Source organism: Salvelinus fontinalis, chromosome 5 (genome assembly GCF_029448725.1).
Source record: "Salvelinus fontinalis isolate EN_2023a chromosome 5, ASM2944872v1, whole genome shotgun sequence".
Classification (NCBI taxonomy): Eukaryota; Metazoa; Chordata; class Actinopteri; order Salmoniformes; family Salmonidae; genus Salvelinus; species Salvelinus fontinalis.
The window spans coordinates 65,256,586-65,279,056 of NC_074669.1; the positions used below are offsets into that span (position 1 = coordinate 65,256,586).

Genomic DNA, 22,471 nt, shown 5'->3' on the forward strand with positions numbered 1-22,471 from the left:
AATAATGTATAACTCACTAACATGCTGTAATACTAACTCTGTGTTATAGAGATATAATAATGTATAACTCACTAACATGCTGTAATACTAACTCTGTTATAGAGATATAATAATGTATAACTCACTAACATGCTGTAATACTAACTCTGTTATAGAGATATAATAATGTATAACTCACTAACATGCTGTAATACTAACTCTGTGTTATAGAGATATAATAATGTATAACTCACTAACATGCTGTAATACTAACTCTGTTATAGAGATATAATAATGTATAACTCACTAACATGCTGTAATACTAACTCTGTTATAGAGATATAATAATGTATAACTCACTAACATGCTGTAATACTAACTCTGTTAGAGATATAATAATGTATAACTCACTAACATGCTGTAATACTAACTCTGTGTTATAGAGATATAATAATGTATAACTCACTAACATGCTGTAATACTAACTCTGTTAGAGATATAATAATGTATAACTCACTAACATGCTGTAATACTAACTCTGTGTTATAGATATAATAATGTATAACTCACTAACATGCTGTAATACTAACTCTGTGTTATAGATATAATAATGTATAACTCACTAACATGCTGTAATACTAACTCTGTGTTATAGAGATATAATAATGTATAACTCACTAACATGCTGTAATACTAACTCTGTTATAGAGATATAATAATGTATAACTCACTAACATGCTGTAATACTAACTCTGTTATAGAGATATAATAATGTATAACTCACTAACATGCTGTAATACTAACTCTGTTATAGAGATATAATAATGTATAACTCACTAACATGCTGTAATACTAACTCTGTGTTATAGAGATATAATAATGTATAACTCACTAACATGCTGTAATACTAACTCTGTGTTATAGAGATATAATAATGTATAACTCACTAACATGCTGTAATACTAACTCTGTTATAGAGATATAATAATGTATAACTCACTAACATGCTGTAATACTAACTCTGTGTTATAGAGATATAATAATGTATAACTCACTAACATGCTGTAATACTAACTCTGTGTTATAGAGATATAATAATGTATAACTCACTAACATGCTGTAATACTAACTCTGTTATAGAGATATAATAATGTATAACTCACTAACATGCTGTAATACTAACTCTGTGTTATAGAGATATAATAATGTATAACTCACTAACATGCTGTAATACTAACTCTGTTATAGAGATATAATAATGTATAACTCACTAACATGCTGTAATACTAACTCTGTGTTATAGAGATATAATAATGTATAACTCACTAACATGCTGTAATACTAACTCTGTTATAGAGATATAATAATGTATAACTCACTAACATGCTGTAATACTAACTCTGTTATAGAGATATAATAATGTATAACTCACTAACATGCTGTAATACTAACTCTGTGTTATAGAGATATAATAATGTATAACTCACTAACATGCTGTAATACTAACTCTGTTATAGAGATATAATAATGTATAACTCACTAACATGCTGTAATACTAACTCTGTTATAGAGATATAATAATGTATAACTCACTAACATGCTGTAATACTAACTCTGTGTTATAGAGATATAATAATGTATAACTCACTAACATGCTGTAATACTAACTCTGTTATAGAGATATAATAATGTATAACTCACTAACATGCTGTAATACTAACTCTGTGTTATAGAGATATAATAATGTATAACTCACTAACATGCTGTAATACTAACTCTGTTATAGAGATATAATAATGTATAACTCACTAACATGCTGTAATACTAACTCTGTTATAGAGATATAATAATGTATAACTCACTAACATGCTGTAATACTAACTCTGTTATAGAGATATAATAATGTATAACTCACTAACATGCTGTAATACTAACTCTGTTATAGAGATATAATAATGTATAACTCACTAACATGCTGTAATACTAACTCTGTTATAGAGATATAATAATGTATAACTCACTAACATGCTGTAATACTAACTCTGTTATAGAGATATAATAATGTATAACTCACTAACATGCTGTAATACTAACTCTGTTATAGAGATATAATAATGTATAACTCACTAACATGCTGTAATACTAACTCTGTGTTATAGAGATATAATAATGTATAACTCACTAACATGCTGTAATACTAACTCTGTTATAGAGATATAATAATGTATAACTCACTAACATGCTGTAATACTAACTCTGTTATAGAGATATAATAATGTATAACTCACTAACATGCTGTAATACTAACTCTGTTATAGAGATATAATAATGTATAACTCACTAACATGCTGTAATACTAACTCTGTTATAGAGATATAATAATGTATAACTCACTAACATGCTGTAATACTAACTCTGTTATAGAGATATAATAATGTATAACTCACTAACATGCTGTAATACTAACTCTGTTATAGAGATATAATAATGTATAACTCACTAACATGCTGTAATACTAACTCTGTGTTATAGAGATATAATAATGTATAACTCACTAACATGCTGTAATACTAACTCTGTTATAGAGATATAATAATGTATAACTCACTAACATGCTGTAATACTAACTCTGTGTTATAGAGATATAATAATGTATAACTCACTAACATGCTGTAATACTAACTCTGTTATAGAGATATAATAATGTATAACTCACTAACATGCTGTAATACTAACTCTGTGTTATAGAGATATAATAATGTATAACTCACTAACATGCTGTAATACTAACTCTGTGTTATAGAGATATAATAATGTATAACTCACTAACATGCTGTAATACTAACTCTGTTATAGAGATATAATAATGTATAACTCACTAACATGCTGTAATACTAACTCTGTTATAGAGATATAATAATGTATAACTCACTAACATGCTGTAATACTAACTCTGTTATAGAGATATAATAATGTATAACTCACTAACATGCTGTAATACTAACTCTGTTATAGAGATATAATAATGTATAACTCACTAACATGCTGTAATACTAACTCTGTTATAGAGATATAATAATGTATAACTCACTAACATGCTGTAATACTAACTCTGTTATAGAGATATAATAATGTATAACTCACTAACATGCTGTAATACTAACTCTGTTATAGAGATATAATAATGTATAACTCACTAACATGCTGTAATACTAACTCTGTTATAGAGATATAATAATGTATAACTCACTAACATGCTGTAATACTAACTCTGTTATAGAGATATAATAATGTATAACTCACTAACATGCTGTAATACTAACTCTGTTATAGAGATATAATAATGTATAACTCACTAACATGCTGTAATACTAACTCTGTTATAGAGATATAATAATGTATAACTCACTAACATGCTGTAATACTAACTCTGTTATAGAGATATAATAATGTATAACTCACTAACATGCTGTAATACTAACTCTGTGTTATAGAGATATAATAATGTATAACTCACTAACATGCTGTAATACTAACTCTGTTATAGAGATATAATAATGTATAACTCACTAACATGCTGTAATACTAACTCTGTTATAGAGATATAATAATGTATAACTCACTAACATGCTGTAATACTAACTCTGTTATAGAGATATAATAATGTATAACTCACTAACATGCTGTAATACTAACTCTGTTATAGAGATATAATAATGTATAACTCACTAACATGCTGTAATACTAACTCTGTTATAGAGATATAATAATGTATAACTCACTAACATGCTGTAATACTAACTCTGTTATAGAGATATAATAATGTATAACTCACTAACATGCTGTAATACTAACTCTGTTATAGAGATATAATAATGTATAACTCACTAACATGCTGTAATACTAACTCTGTTATAGAGATATAATAATGTATAACTCACTAACATGCTGTAATACTAACTCTGTGTTATAGAGATATAATAATGTATAACTCACTAACATGCTGTAATACTAACTCTGTTATAGAGATATAATAATGTATAACTCACTAACATGCTGTAATACTAACTCTGTTATAGAGATATAATAATGTATAACTCACTAACATGCTGTAATACTAACTCTGTGTTATAGAGATATAATAATGTATAACTCACTAACATGCTGTAATACTAACTCTGTTATAGAGATATAATAATGTATAACTCACTAACATGCTGTAATACTAACTCTGTGTTATAGAGATATAATAATGTATAACTCACTAACATGCTGTAATACTAACTCTGTTATAGAGATATAATAATGTATAACTCACTAACATGCTGTAATACTAACTCTGTTATAGAGATATAATAATGTATAACTCACTAACATGCTGTAATACTAACTCTGTTATAGAGATATAATAATGTATAACTCACTAACATGCTGTAATACTAACTCTGTGTTATAGAGATATAATAATGTATAACTCACTAACATGCTGTAATACTAACTCTGTTATAGAGATATAATAATGTATAACTCACTAACATGCTGTAATACTAACTCTGTTATAGAGATATAATAATGTATAACTCACTAACATGCTGTAATACTAACTCTGTGTATAGAGATATAATAATGTATAACTCACTAACATGCTGTAATACTAACTCTGTTATAGAGATATAATAATGTATAACTCACTAACATGCTGTAATACTAACTCTGTTATAGAGATATAATAATGTATAACTCACTAACATGCTGTAATACTAACTCTGTTATAGAGATATAATAATGTATAACTCACTAACATGCTGTAATACTAACTCTGTTATAGAGATATAATAATGTATAACTCACTAACATGCTGTAATACTAACTCTGTTATAGAGATATAATAATGTATAACTCACTAACATGCTGTAATACTAACTCTGTTATAGAGATATAATAATGTATAACTCACTAACATGCTGTAATACTAACTCTGTTATAGAGATATAATAATGTATAACTCACTAACATGCTGTAATACTAACTCTGTTATAGAGATATAATAATGTATAACTCACTAACATGCTGTAATACTAACTCTGTTATAGAGATATAATAATGTATAACTCACTAACATGCTGTAATACTAACTCTGTTATAGAGATATAATAATGTATAACTCACTAACATGCTGTAATACTAACTCTGTTATAGAGATATAATAATGTATAACTCACTAACATGCTGTAATACTAACTCTGTTATAGAGATATAATAATGTATAACTCACTAACATGCTGTAATACTAACTCTGTTATAGAGATATAATAATGTATAACTCACTAACATGCTGTAATACTAACTCTGTTATAGAGATATAATAATGTATAACTCACTAACATGCTGTAATACTAACTCTGTTATAGAGATATAATAATGTATAACTCACTAACATGCTGTAATACTAACTCTGTTATAGAGATATAATAATGTATAACTCACTAACATGCTGTAATACTAACTCTGTTATAGAGATATAATAATGTATAACTCACTAACATGCTGTAATACTAACTCTGTTATAGAGATATAATAATGTATAACTCACTAACATGCTGTAATACTAACTCTGTTATAGAGATATAATAATGTATAACTCACTAACATGCTGTAATACTAACTCTGTTATAGAGATATAATAATGTATAACTCACTAACATGCTGTAATACTAACTCTGTGTATAGAGATATAATAATGTATAACTCACTAACATGCTGTAATACTAACTCTGTTATAGAGATATAATAATGTATAACTCACTAACATGCTGTAATACTAACTCTGTTATAGAGATATAATAATGTATAACTCACTAACATGCTGTAATACTAACTCTGTTATAGAGATATAATAATGTATAACTCACTAACATGCTGTAATACTAACTCTGTTATAGAGATATAATAATGTATAACTCACTAACATGCTGTAATACTAACTCTGTTATAGAGATATAATAATGTATAACTCACTAACATGCTGTAATACTAACTCTGTTATAGAGATATAATAATGTATAACTCACTAACATGCTGTAATACTAACTCTGTTATAGAGATATAATAATGTATAACTCACTAACATGCTGTAATACTAACTCTGTTATAGAGATATAATAATGTATAACTCACTAACATGCTGTAATACTAACTCTGTTATAGAGATATAATAATGTATAACTCACTAACATGCTGTAATACTAACTCTGTTATAGAGATATAATAATGTATAACTCACTAACATGCTGTAATACTAACTCTGTTATAGAGATATAATAATGTATAACTCACTAACATGCTGTAATACTAACTCTGTTATAGAGATATAATAATGTATAACTCACTAACATGCTGTAATACTAACTCTGTTATAGAGATATAATAATGTATAACTCACTAACATGCTGTAATACTAACTCTGTTATAGAGATATAATAATGTATAACTCACTAACATGCTGTAATACTAACTCTGTTATAGAGATATAATAATGTATAACTCACTAACATGCTGTAATACTAACTCTGTTATAGAGATATAATAATGTATAACTCACTAACATGCTGTAATACTAACTCTGTTATAGAGATATAATAATGTATAACTCACTAACATGCTGTAATACTAACTCTGTTATAGAGATATAATAATGTATAACTCACTAACATGCTGTAATACTAACTCTGTTATAGAGATATAATAATGTATAACTCACTAACATGCTGTAATACTAACTCTGTTATAGAGATATAATAATGTATAACTCACTAACATGCTGTAATACTAACTCTGTTATAGAGATATAATAATGTATAACTCACTAACATGCTGTAATACTAACTCTGTTATAGAGATATAATAATGTATAACTCACTAACATGCTGTAATACTAACTCTGTTATAGAGATATAATAATGTATAACTCACTAACATGCTGTAATACTAACTCTGTTATAGAGATATAATAATGTATAACTCACTAACATGCTGTAATACTAACTCTGTGTATAGAGATATAATAATGTATAACTCACTAACATGCTGTAATACTAACTCTGTTATAGAGATATAATAATGTATAACTCACTAACATGCTGTAATACTAACTCTGTTATAGAGATATAATAATGTATAACTCACTAACATGCTGTAATACTAACTCTGTGTTATAGAGATATAATAATGTATAACTCACTAACATGCTGTAATACTAACTCTGTTATAGAGATATAATAATGTATAACTCACTAACATGCTGTAATACTAACTCTGTTATAGAGATATAATAATGTATAACTCACTAACATGCTGTAATACTAACTCTGTTATAGAGATATAATAATGTATAACTCACTAACATGCTGTAATACTAACTCTGTGTATAGAGATATAATAATGTATAACTCACTAACATGCTGTAATACTAACTCTGTTATAGAGATATAATAATGTATAACTCACTAACATGCTGTAATACTAACTCTGTGTTATAGAGATATAATAATGTATAACTCACTAACATGCTGTAATACTAACTCTGTTATATAGAGATATAATAATGTATAACTCACTAACATGCTGTAATACTAACTCTGTTATAGAGATATAATAATGTATAACTCACTAACATGCTGTAATACTAACTCTGTTATAGAGATATAATAATGTATAACTCACTAACATGCTGTAATACTAACTCTGTTATAGAGATATAATAATGTATAACTCACTAACATGCTGTAATACTAACTCTGTTATAGAGATATAATAATGTATAACTCACTAACATGCTGTAATACTAACTCTGTTATAGAGATATAATAATGTATAACTCACTAACATGCTGTAATACTAACTCTGTTATAGAGATATAATAATGTATAACTCACTAACATGCTGTAATACTAACTCTGTGTTATAGAGATATAATAATGTATAACTCACTAACATGCTGTAATACTAACTCTGTGTTATAGAGATATAATAATGTATAACTCACTAACATGCTGTAATACTAACTCTGTTATAGAGATATAATAATGTATAACTCACTAACATGCTGTAATACTAACTCTGTGTTATAGAGATATAATAATGTATAACTCACTAACATGCTGTAATACTAACTCTGTTATAGAGATATAATAATGTATAACTCACTAACATGCTGTAATACTAACTCTGTTATAGAGATATAATAATGTATAACTCACTAACATGCTGTAATACTAACTCTGTTATAGAGATATAATAATGTATAACTCACTAACATGCTGTAATACTAACTCTGTTATAGAGATATAATAATGTATAACTCACTAACATGCTGTAATACTAACTCTGTTATAGAGATATAATAATGTATAACTCACTAACATGCTGTAATACTAACTCTGTTATAGAGATATAATAATGTATAACTCACTAACATGCTGTAATACTAACTCTGTTATAGAGATATAATAATGTATAACTCACTAACATGCTGTAATACTAACTCTGTTATAGAGATATAATAATGTATAACTCACTAACATGCTGTAATACTAACTCTGTGTTATAGAGATATAATAATGTATAACTCACTAACATGCTGTAATACTAACTCTGTTATAGAGATATAATAATGTATAACTCACTAACATGCTGTAATACTAACTCTGTGTTATAGAGATATAATAATGTATAACTCACTAACATGCTGTAATACTAACTCTGTGTTATAGAGATATAATAATGTATAACTCACTAACATGCTGTAATACTAACTCTGTGTTATAGAGATATAATAATGTATAACTCACTAACATGCTGTAATACTAACTCTGTTATAGAGATATAATAATGTATAACTCACTAACATGCTGTAATACTAACTCTGTTATAGAGATATAATAATGTATAACTCACTAACATGCTGTAATACTAACTCTGTTATAGAGATATAATAATGTATAACTCACTAACATGCTGTAATACTAACTCTGTTATAGAGATATAATAATGTATAACTCACTAACATGCTGTAATACTAACTCTGTGTTATAGAGATATAATAATGTATAACTCACTAACATGCTGTAATACTAACTCTGTTATAGAGATATAATAATGTATAACTCACTAACATGCTGTAATACTAACTCTGTTATAGAGATATAATAATGTATAACTCACTAACATGCTGTAATACTAACTCTGTTATAGAGATATAATAATGTATAACTCACTAACATGCTGTAATACTAACTCTGTTATAGAGATATAATAATGTATAACTCACTAACATGCTGTAATACTAACTCTGTTATAGAGATATAATAATGTATAACTCACTAACATGCTGTAATACTAACTCTGTTATAGAGATATAATAATGTATAACTCACTAACATGCTGTAATACTAACTCTGTTATAGAGATATAATAATGTATAACTCACTAACATGCTGTAATACTAACTCTGTTATAGAGATATAATAATGTATAACTCACTAACATGCTGTAATACTAACTCTGTTATAGAGATATAATAATGTATAACTCACTAACATGCTGTAATACTAACTCTGTGTTATAGAGATATAATAATGTATAACTCACTAACATGCTGTAATACTAACTCTGTTATAGAGATATAATAATGTATAACTCACTAACATGCTGTAATACTAACTCTGTTATAGAGATATAATAATGTATAACTCACTAACATGCTGTAATACTAACTCTGTGTTATAGAGATATAATAATGTATAACTCACTAACATGCTGTAATACTAACTCTGTTATAGAGATATAATAATGTATAACTCACTAACATGCTGTAATACTAACTCTGTTATAGAGATATAATAATGTATAACTCACTAACATGCTGTAATACTAACTCTGTTATAGAGATATAATAATGTATAACTCACTAACATGCTGTAATACTAACTCTGTTATAGAGATATAATAATGTATAACTCACTAACATGCTGTAATACTAACTCTGTTATAGAGATATAATAATGTATAACTCACTAACATGCTGTAATACTAACTCTGTTATAGAGATATAATAATGTATAACTCACTAACATGCTGTAATACTAACTCTGTTATAGAGATATAATAATGTATAACTCACTAACATGCTGTAATACTAACTCTGTTATAGAGATATAATAATGTATAACTCACTAACATGCTGTAATACTAACTCTGTTATAGAGATATAATAATGTATAACTCACTAACATGCTGTAATACTAACTCTGTTATAGAGATATAATAATGTATAACTCACTAACATGCTGTAATACTAACTCTGTTATAGAGATATAATAATGTATAACTCACTAACATGCTGTAATACTAACTCTGTTATAGAGATATAATAATGTATAACTCACTAACATGCTGTAATACTAACTCTGTTATAGAGATATAATAATGTATAACTCACTAACATGCTGTAATACTAACTCTGTTATAGAGATATAATAATGTATAACTCACTAACATGCTGTAATACTAACTCTGTTATAGAGATATAATAATGTATAACTCACTAACATGCTGTAATACTAACTCTGTGTTATAGAGATATAATAATGTATAACTCACTAACATGCTGTAATACTAACTCTGTTATAGAGATATAATAATGTATAACTCACTAACATGCTGTAATACTAACTCTGTGTTATAGAGATATAATAATGTATAACTCACTAACATGCTGTAATACTAACTCTGTTATAGAGATATAATAATGTATAACTCACTAACATGCTGTAATACTAACTCTGTGTTATAGAGATATAATAATGTATAACTCACTAACATGCTGTAATACTAACTCTGTGTTATAGAGATATAATAATGTATAACTCACTAACATGCTGTAATACTAACTCTGTTATAGAGATATAATAATGTATAACTCACTAACATGCTGTAATACTAACTCTGTGTTATAGAGATATAATAATGTATAACTCACTAACATGCTGTAATACTAACTCTGTTATAGAGATATAATAATGTATAACTCACTAACATGCTGTAATACTAACTCTGTTATAGAGATATAATAATGTATAACTCACTAACATGCTGTAATACTAACTCTGTTATAGAGATATAATAATGTATAACTCACTAACATGCTGTAATACTAACTCTGTGTTATAGAGATATAATAATGTATAACTCACTAACATGCTGTAATACTAACTCTGTTATAGAGATATAATAATGTATAACTCACTAACATGCTGTAATACTAACTCTGTTATAGAGATATAATAATGTATAACTCACTAACATGCTGTAATACTAACTCTGTGTTATAGAGATATAATAATGTATAACTCACTAACATGCTGTAATACTAACTCTGTTATAGAGATATAATAATGTATAACTCACTAACATGCTGTAATACTAACTCTGTGTTATAGAGATATAATAATGTATAACTCACTAACATGCTGTAATACTAACTCTGTGTTATAGAGATATAATAATGTATAACTCACTAACATGCTGTAATACTAACTCTGTTATAGAGATATAATAATGTATAACTCACTAACATGCTGTAATACTAACTCTGTTATAGAGATATAATAATGTATAACTCACTAACATGCTGTAATACTAACTCTGTGTATAGAGATATAATAATGTATAACTCACTAACATGCTGTAATACTAACTCTGTTATAGAGATATAATAATGTATAACTCACTAACATGCTGTAATACTAACTCTGTTATAGAGATATAATAATGTATAACTCACTAACATGCTGTAATACTAACTCTGTGTTATAGAGATATAATAATGTATAACTCACTAACATGCTGTAATACTAACTCTGTGTTATAGAGATATAATAATGTATAACTCACTAACATGCTGTAATACTAACTCTGTTATAGAGATATAATAATGTATAACTCACTAACATGCTGTAATACTAACTCTGTTAGAGATATAATAATGTATAACTCACTAACATGCTGTAATACTAACTCTGTGTATAGAGATATAATAATGTATAACTCACTAACATGCTGTAATACTAACTCTGTTATAGAGATATAATAATGTATAACTCACTAACATGCTGTAATACTAACTCTGTTATAGAGATATAATAATGTATAACTCACTAACATGCTGTAATACTAACTCTGTTATAGAGATATAATAATGTATAACTCACTAACATGCTGTAATACTAACTCTGTTATAGAGATATAATAATGTATAACTCACTAACATGCTGTAATACTAACTCTGTTAGAGATATAATAATGTATAACTCACTAACATGCTGTAATACTAACTCTGTGTTATAGAGATATAATAATGTATAACTCACTAACATGCTGTAATACTAACTCTGTGTTATAGAGATATAATAATGTATAACTCACTAACATGCTGTAATACTAACTCTGTTATAGAGATATAATAATGTATAACTCACTAACATGCTGTAATACTAACTCTGTTATAGAGATATAATAATGTATAACTCACTAACATGCTGTAATACTAACTCTGTGTATAGAGATATAATAATGTATAACTCACTAACATGCTGTAATACTAACTCTGTTATAGAGATATAATAATGTATAACTCACTAACATGCTGTAATACTAACTCTGTTATAGAGATATAATAATGTATAACTCACTAACATGCTGTAATACTAACTCTGTTATAGAGATATAATAATGTATAACTCACTAACATGCTGTAATACTAACTCTGTTATAGAGATATAATAATGTATAACTCACTAACATGCTGTAATACTAACTCTGTGTTATAGAGATATAATAATGTATAACTCACTAACATGCTGTAATACTAACTCTGTGTTATAGAGATATAATAATGTATAACTCACTAACATGCTGTAATACTAACTCTGTGTTATAGAGATATAATAATGTATAACTCACTAACATGCTGTAATACTAACTCTGTGTTATAGAGATATAATAATGTATAACTCACTAACATGCTGTAATACTAACTCTGTTATAGAGATATAATAATGTATAACTCACTAACATGCTGTAATACTAACTCTGTTATAGAGATATAATAATGTATAACTCACTAACATGCTGTAATACTAACTCTGTGTTATAGAGATATAATAATGTATAACTCACTAACATGCTGTAATACTAACTCTGTGTTATAGAGATATAATAATGTATAACTCACTAACATGCTGTAATACTAACTCTGTTAGAGATATAATAATGTATAACTCACTAACATGCTGTAATACTAACTCTGTTATAGAGATATAATAATGTATAACTCACTAACATGCTGTAATACTAACTCTGTTATAGAGATATAATAATGTATAACTCACTAACATGCTGTAATACTAACTCTGTGTTATAGAGATATAATAATGTATAACTCACTAACATGCTGTAATACTAACTCTGTGTTATAGAGATATAATAATGTATAACTCACTAACATGCTGTAATACTAACTCTGTGTTATAGAGATATAATAATGTATAACTCACTAACATGCTGTAATACTAACTCTGTTATAGAGATATAATAATGTATAACTCACTAACATGCTGTAATACTAACTCTGTTAGAGATATAATAATGTATAACTCACTAACATGCTGTAATACTAACTCTGTTAGAGATATAATAATGTATAACTCACTAACATGCTGTAATACTAACTCTGTTATAGAGATATAATAATGTATAACTCACTAACATGCTGTAATACTAACTCTGTTATAGAGATATAATAATGTATAACTCACTAACATGCTGTAATACTAACTCTGTTAGAGATATAATAATGTATAACTCACTAACATGCTGTAATACTAACTCTGTTATAGAGATATAATAATGTATAACTCACTAACATGCTGTAATACTAACTCTGTTAGAGATATAATAATGTATAACTCACTAACATGCTGTAATACTAACTCTGTTATAGAGATATAATAATGTATAACTCACTAACATGCTGTAATACTAACTCTGTTAGAGATATAATAATGTATAACTCACTAACATGCTGTAATACTAACTCTGTGTTATAGAGATATAATAATGTATAACTCACTAACATGCTGTAATACTAACTCTGTTAGAGATATAATAATGTATAACTCACTAACATGCTGTAATACTAACTCTGTTATAGAGATATAATAATGTATAACTCACTAACATGCTGTAATACTAACTCTGTTATAGAGATATAATAATGTATAACTCACTAACATGCTGTAATACTAACTCTGTGTTATAGAGATATAATAATGTATAACTCACTAACATGCTGTAATACTAACTCTGTTATAGAGATATAATAATGTATAACTCACTAACATGCTGTAATACTAACTCTGTTAGAGATATAATAATGTATAACTCACTAACATGCTGTAATACTAACTCTGTGTTATAGAGATATAATAATGTATAACTCACTAACATGCTGTAATACTAACTCTGTGTTATAGAGATATAATAATGTATAACTCACTAACATGCTGTAATACTAACTCTGTGTTATAGAGATATAATAATGTATAACTCACTAACACGCTGTAATACTAACTCTGTGTTTTCTGCTGTTGCAGCCAGAGAACGTTGTCCTAATGCTACAGGTAAAGTCACCAGACAGACACACATCTATAATTTACCTACACAGACAGACAGACAGACAGACAGACAGGCAGACAGACAGACAGACAGACAGGCAGACAGGCAGACAGGCAGACAGGCAGACAGGCAGACAGACAGACAGACAGACAGGCAGACAGGCAGACAGACAGACAGGCAGACAGACAACTAGCCGGTCAGACAGGTAGTTATCTATCTAATAGACAGGTAGTTATCTCTCTAACAGACAGGTAGTTATCTATCTAACAGACAGGTAGTTATCTCTCTAACAGACAGGTAGTTATCTATCTAATAGACAGGTAGTTATCTATCTAATAGACAGGTAGTTATCTAACAGACAGGTAGTTATCTCTCTAACAGACAGGTAGTTATCTATCTAATAGACAGGTAGTTATCTAACAGACAGGTAGTTATCTCTCTAACAGACAGGTAGTTATCTATCTAACAGACAGGTAGTTATCTCTCTAACAGACAGGTAGTTATCTCTCTAACAGACAGGTAGTTATCTCTCTAACAGACAGGTAGTTATCTATCTAACAGACAGGTAGTTATCTCTCTAACAGACAGGTAGTTATCTCTCTAACAGACAGGTAGTTATCTATCTAACAGACAGGTAGTTATCTCTCTAACAGCCAGGTAGTTATCTATCTAACAGACAGGTAGTTATCTCTCTAACAGACAGGTAGTTATCTCTCTAACAGACAGGTAGTTATCTATCTAACAGACAGGTAGTTATCTCTCTAACAGACAGGTAGTTATCTATCTAACAGACAGGTAGTTATCTATCTAACAGACAGGTAGTTATCTATCTAACAGACAGGTAGTTATCTATCTAACAGACAGGTAGTTATCTCTCTAACAGACAGGTAGTTATCTCTCTAACAGACAGGTAGTTATCTCTCTAACAGACAGGTAGTTATCTAACAGACAGGTAGTTATCTCTCTAACAGACAGGTAGTTATCTCTCTAACAGACAGGTAGTTATCTCTCTAACAGACAGGTAGTTATCTCTCTAACAGACAGGTAGTTATCTCTCTAACAGACAGGTAGTTATCTCTCTAACAGACAGGTAGTTATCTATCTAACAGACAGGTAGTTATCTAACAGACAGGTAGTTATATCTCTAACAGACAGGTAGTTATCTCTCTAACAGACAGGTAGTTATCTATCTAATAGACAGGTAGTTATCTAACAGACAGGTAGTTATCTCTCTAACAGACAGGTAGTTATCTATCTAACAGACAGGTAGTTATCTCTCTAACAGACAGGTAGTTATCTCTCTAACAGACTGGTAGTTATCTCTCTAACAGACAGGTAGTTATCTAACAGACAGGTAGTTATCTGACAGGTAGTTATCTCTCTAACAGACAGGTAGTTATCTCTCTAACAGACAGGTAGTTATCTCTCTAACAGACAGGTAGTTATCTCTCTAACAGACAGGTAGTTATCTAACAGACAGGTAGTTATCTCTCTAACAGACAGGTAGTTATCTCTCTAACAGACAGGTAGTTATCTATCTAACAGACAGGTAGTTATCTATCTAACAGACAGGTAGTTATCTAACAGACAGGTAGTTATCTATCTAACAGACAGGTAGTTATCTATCTAACAGCCAGGTAGTTATCTCTCTAACAGACTGGTAGTTATCTCTCTAACAGACAGGTAGTTATCTCTCTAACAGACAGGTAGTTATCTATCTAACAGACAGGTAGTTATCTATCTAACAGACAGGTAGTTATCTAACAGACAGGTAGTTATCTCTCTAACAGACAGGTAGTTATCTCTCTAACAGACAGGTAGTTATCTCTCTAACAGACAGGTAGTTATCTATCTAACAGACAGGTAGTTATCTGACAGGTAGTTATCTCTCTAACAGACAGGTAGTTATCTCTCTAACAGACAGGTAGTTATCTCTCTAACAGACAGGTAGTTATCTCTCTAACAGACAGGTAGTTATCTATCTAACAGACAGGTAGTTATCTATCTAACAGACAGGTAGTTATCTATCTAACAGACAGGTAGTTATCTCTCTAACAGACAGGTAGTTATCTCTCTAACAGACAGGTAGTTATCTCTCTAACAGACAGGTAGTTATCTCTCTAACAGACAGGTAGTTATCTATCTAACAGACAGGTAGTTATCTCTCTAACAGACAGGTAGTTATCTATCTAACAGACAGGTAGTTATCTATCTAACAGACAGGTAGTTATCTATCTAACAGACAGGTAGTTATCTCTCTAACAGACAGGTAGTTATCTATCTAACAGACAGGTAGTTATCTATCTAACAGACAGGTAGTTATCTATCTAACAGACAGGTAGTTATCTCTCTAACAGACAGGTAGTTATCTAACAGACAGGTAGTTATCTATCTAACAGACAGGTAGTTATCTATCTAACAGACAGGTAGTTATCTCTCTAACAGACAGGTGGTTATCTCTCTAACAGACAGGTAGTTATCTCTCTAACAGACAGGTAGTTATCTCTCTAACAGACAGGTAGTTATCTATCTAATAGACAGGTAGTTATCTATCTAACAGACAGGTAGTTATCTATCTAATAGACAGGTAGTTATCTAACAGACAGGTAGTTATCTAACAGACAGGTAGTTATCTCTCTAACAGACTGGTAGTTATCTCTCTAATAGACAGGTAGTTATCTAACAGACAGGTAGTTATCTATCTAACAGACAGGTAGTTATCTCTCTAACAGACAGGTAGTTATCTCTCTAACAGACAGGTAGTTATCTCTCTAACAGACAGGTAGTTATCTCTCTAACGGACAGGTAGTTATCTATCTAACAGACAGGTAGTTATCTCTCTAACAGACAGGTAGTTATCTATCTAATAGACAGGTAGTTATCTAACAGACAGGTAGTTATCTCTCTAACAGACAGGTAGTTATCTCTCTAACAGCCAGGTAGTTATCTATCTAATAGACAGGTAGTTATCTAACAGACAGGTAGTTATCTAACAGACAGGTAGTTATCTCTCTAACAGACAGGTAGTTATCTCTCTAACAGACAGGTAGTTATCTCTCTAACAGACAGGTAGTTATCTCTCTAACAGACAGGTGGTTATCTCTCTAACAGACTGGTGGTTATCTCTCTAACGGACAGGTAGTTATCTCTCTAACGGACAGGTAGTTATCTCTCTAACAGACCGGTGGTTATCTCTCTAACAGACTGGTGGTTATCTCTCTAACGGACAGGTTGTTATCTCTCTAACGGACAGGTAGTTATCTCTCTAACAGACAGGTAGTTATCTCTCTAACAGACAGGTAGTTATCTCTCTAACAGACAGGTAGTTATCTCTCTAACAGACAGGTAGTTATCTATCTAACAGACAGGTAGTTATCTCTCTAACAGACAGGTAGTTATCTCTCTAACAGACAGGTAGTTATCTCTCTAACAGACAGGTAGTTATCTATCTAACAGACAGGTAGTTATCTCTCTAACAGACAGGTAGTTATCTATCTAACAGACAGGTAGTTATCTCTCTAACAGACAGGTAGTTATCTCTCTAACAGACAGGTAGTTATCTCTCTAACAGACAGGTAGTTATCTATCTAATAGACAGGTAGTTATCTATCTAATAGACAGGTAGTTATCTATCTAACAGACAGGTAGTTATCTATCTAATAGACAGGTAGTTATCTCTCTAACAGACAGGTAGTTATCTCTCTAACAGACAGGTAGTTATCTCTCTAACAGACAGGTAGTTATCTATCTAATAGACAGGTAGTTATCTAACAGACAGGTAGTTATCTCTCTAACAGACAGGTAGTTATCTCTCTAACAGACAGGTAGTTATCTATCTAACAGACAGGTAGTTATCTCTCTAACAGACAGGTAGTTATCTCTCTAACAGACAGGTAGTTATCTATCTAACAGACAGGTAGTTATCTCTCTAACAGACAGGTAGTTATCTCTCTAACAGACTGGTAGTTATCTCTCTAACAGACAGGTAGTTATCTCTCTAACAGACTGGTAGTTATCTCTCTAACAGACAGGTAGTTATCTCTCTAACAGACTGGTAGTTATCTCTCTAACAGACAGGTAGTTATCTCTCTAACAGACTGGTAGTTATCTCTCTAACAGACAGGTAGTTATCTCTCTAACAGACAGGTAGTTATCTATCTAATAGACAGGTAGTTATCTAACAGACAGGTAGTTATCTAACAGACAGGTAGTTATCTCTCTAACAGACAGGTAGTTATCTCTCTAACAGACTGGTAGTTATCTCTCTAACAGACGGGTAGTTATCTCTCTAACAGACAGGTGGTTATCTCTCTAACAGACTGGTAGTTATCTCTCTAACAGACAGGTAGTTATCTCTCTAACAGACAGGTAGTTATCTATCTAATAGACAGGTAGTTATCTAACAGACAGGTAGTTATCTCTCTAACAGACAGGTAGTTATCTCTCTAACAGACAGGTAGTTATCTAACAGACAGGTAGTTATCTCTCTAACAGACAGGTAGTTATCTCTCTAACAGACAGGTAGTTATCTAACAGACTGGTAGTTATCTCTCTAACAGACAGGTAGTTATCTCTCTAACAGACAGGTAGTTATCTATCTAATAGACAGGTAGTTATCTAACAGACAGGTAGTTATCTCTCTAACAGACAGGTAGTTATCTCTCTAACAGACAGGTAGTTATCTCTCTAACAGACAGGTAGTTATCTAACAGACAGGTAGTTATCTCTCTAACAGACAGGTAGTTATCTCTCTAACAGACAGGTAGTTATCTATCTAACAGACTGGTAGTTATCTCTCTAACAGACTGGTAGTTATCTCTCTAACAGACAGGTAGTTATCTCTCTAACAGACAGGTAGTTATCTATCTAATAGACAGGTAGTTATCTATCTAATAGACAGGTAGTTATCTAACAGACAGGTAGTTATCTCTCTAACAGACAGGTAGTTATCTCTCTAACAGACAGGTAGTTATCTCTCTAACAGACAGGTAGTTATCTCTCTAACAGACAGGTAGTTATCTATCTAACAGACAGGTAGTTATCTCTCTAACAGACAGGTAGTTATCTCTCTAACAGACAGGTAGTTATCTCTCTAACAGACAGGTAGTTATCTCTCTAACAGACAGGTAGTTATCTATCTAACAGACAGGTAGTTATCTCTCTAACAGACAGGTAGTTATCTCTCTAACAGACAGGTAGTTATCTCTCTAACAGACAGGTAGTTATCTCTCTAACAGACAGGTAGTTATCTCTCTAACAGACAGGTAGTTATCTAACAGACAGGTAGTTATCTCTCTAACAGACAGGTAGTTATCTCTCTAACAGACAGGTAGTTATCTAACAGACTGGTAGTTATCTCTCTAACAGACAGGTAGTTATCTCTCTAACAGACAGGTAGTTATCTATCTAATAGACAGGTAGTTATCTAACAGACAGGTAGTTATCTCTCTAACAGACAGGTAGTTATCTCTCTAGCAGACAGGTAGTTATCTCTCTAACAGACAGGTAGTTATCTCTCTAACAGACAGGTAGTTATCTCTCTAACAGACAGGTGGTTATCTATCTAATAGACAGGTAGTTATCTAACAGACAGGTAGTTATCTCTCTAACAGACAGGTAGTTATCTCTCTAACAGACAGGTAGTTATCTCTCTAACAGACAGGTAGTTATCTATCTAACAGACAGGTAGTTATCTCTCTAACAGACAGGTAGTTATCTCTCTAACAGACAGGTAGTTATCTATCTAATAGACAGGTAGTTATCTAACAGACAGGTAGTTATCTCTCTAACAGACTGGTAGTTATCTCTCTAACAGACAGGTAGTTATCTCTCTAACAGACAGGTAGTTATCTATCTAACAGACAGGTAGTTATCTAATAGACAGGTAGTTATCTCTCTAATAGACAGGTAGTTATCTATCTAATAGACAGGTAGTTATCTAACAGACAGGTAGTTATCTCTCTAACAGACAGGTAGTTATCTCTCTAACAGACAGGTAGTTATCTCTCTAACAGACAGGTAGTTATCTCTCTAACAGACAGGTAGTTATCTAACAGACAGGTAGTTATCTCTCTAACAGACTGGTAGTTATCTCTCTAACAGACTGGTAGTTATCTCTCTAACAGACAGGTAGGTATCTCTCTAACAGACAGGTAGTTATCTCTCTAACAGACTGGTAGTTATCTCTCTAACAGACAGGTAGTTATCTCTCTAACAGACAGGTAGTTATCTAACAGACAGGTAGTTATCTCTCTAACAGACAGGTAGTTATCTCTCTAACGGACAGGTTGTTATCTCTCTAACAGACAGGTAGTTATCTAACAGACAGGTAGTTATCTATCTAACAGACAGGTATTTATCTCTCTAACAGACAGGTAGTTATCTATCTAACAGACAGGTAGTTATCTCTCTAACAGACTGGTAGTTATCTCTCTAACAGACAGGTAGTTATCTAACAGACAGGTAGTTATCTCTCTAACAGACAGGTAGTTATCTATCTAACAGACAGGTAGTTATCTCTCTAACAGACAGGTAGTTATCTCTCTAACAGACAGGTAGTTATCTAACAGACAGGTAGTTATCTCTCTAACAGACAGGTAGTTATCTCTCTAACGGACAGGTTGTTATCTCTCTAACAGACAGGTAGTTATCTATCTAACAGACAGGTAGTTATCTATCTAACAGACAGGTAGTTATCTATCTAACAGACAGGTAGTTATCTATCTAACAGACAGGTAGTTATCTCTCTAACAGACAGGTAGTTATCTATCTAATAGACAGGTAGTTATCTAACAGACAGGTAGTTATCTCTCTAACAGACAGGTAGTTATCTCTCTAACGGACAGGTAGTTATCTCTCTAACAGACAGGTAGTTATCTATCTAATAGACAGGTAGTTATCTCTCTAACAGACTGGTAGTTATCTCTCTAAAGGACAGGTAGTTATCTCTCTAATGGACAGGTAGTTATCTCTCTAAAGGACAGGTAGTTATCTCTCTAACAATGTGTATCTGTCCTCCTGCAGACGATCTACTATGAGGCGGGCTTCCTGGTGTGTGTGAGTCTGGGCTGTGTGTTCCTGGTGTTGACCCCCGTGGTAGGAGTGTGTTTCTGTGTGTGTCGCTGCTGTGAGAACTGTGGAGGGGAGATGCACCAGAGACAGGGGAAGAACCCAGACTGTCAGAGAGGATTCTACACCGCCGCTCTCCTCGCCACCTCCATATTCATCACGTAAGACCTTCCCCTGACCTCTGACCTCTGACCTTAACTCTAACTACCTGTAACCCTTCTCCACCGCCTCTCTCCTCGCCACCTCCATATTCATCACGTAAGACCTTCCCCTTACCTCTGACCTCTGACCTTAACTCTAACTACCTGTAACCCTTCTACACCGCCGCTCTCCTCACCACCTCCATATTCATCACGTAAGACCTTCCTCTGACCTCTGACCTCTGACCTTAACTCTAACTACCTGTAACCCTTCTACACCGCCGCTCTCATCACCACCTTCGTATTCATCACGTAAGACCTTCCTCTGACCTCTGACCTTAACTCTAACTACCTGTAACCCTTCTCCACCGCCTCTCTCATCACCACCTTCATATTCATCATGTAAGACCTTCCTCTGACCTCTGACCTCTGACCTTTACTCTAACTACCTGTAACCCTTCTCCACCGCCTCTCTCATCACCACCTCCGTATTCAGTGTTAGTTTGTGTTCAGTGTTAGTTCGTATTCAGTGTTAGATTGTGTTCAGTATT

General features: G+C 31.1%; 1 protein-coding gene across 1 annotated transcript in view; it reads left to right on the forward strand.

Annotated features, from left to right (window-relative positions):
• The window catches only part of LOC129856037 (prominin-1-A-like), a 131,661-nt gene that overhangs the window by 12,724 nt on the left and 96,466 nt on the right, over positions 1–22,471 (forward strand). The window contains exons 3-4 of the mRNA XM_055924171.1: positions 14,691–14,717; positions 21,736–21,941. Coding sequence (XP_055780146.1) covers positions 14,691–14,717; positions 21,736–21,941 — 233 coding nt within the window. The remainder of the gene's footprint in view (positions 1–14,690; positions 14,718–21,735; positions 21,942–22,471) is intronic.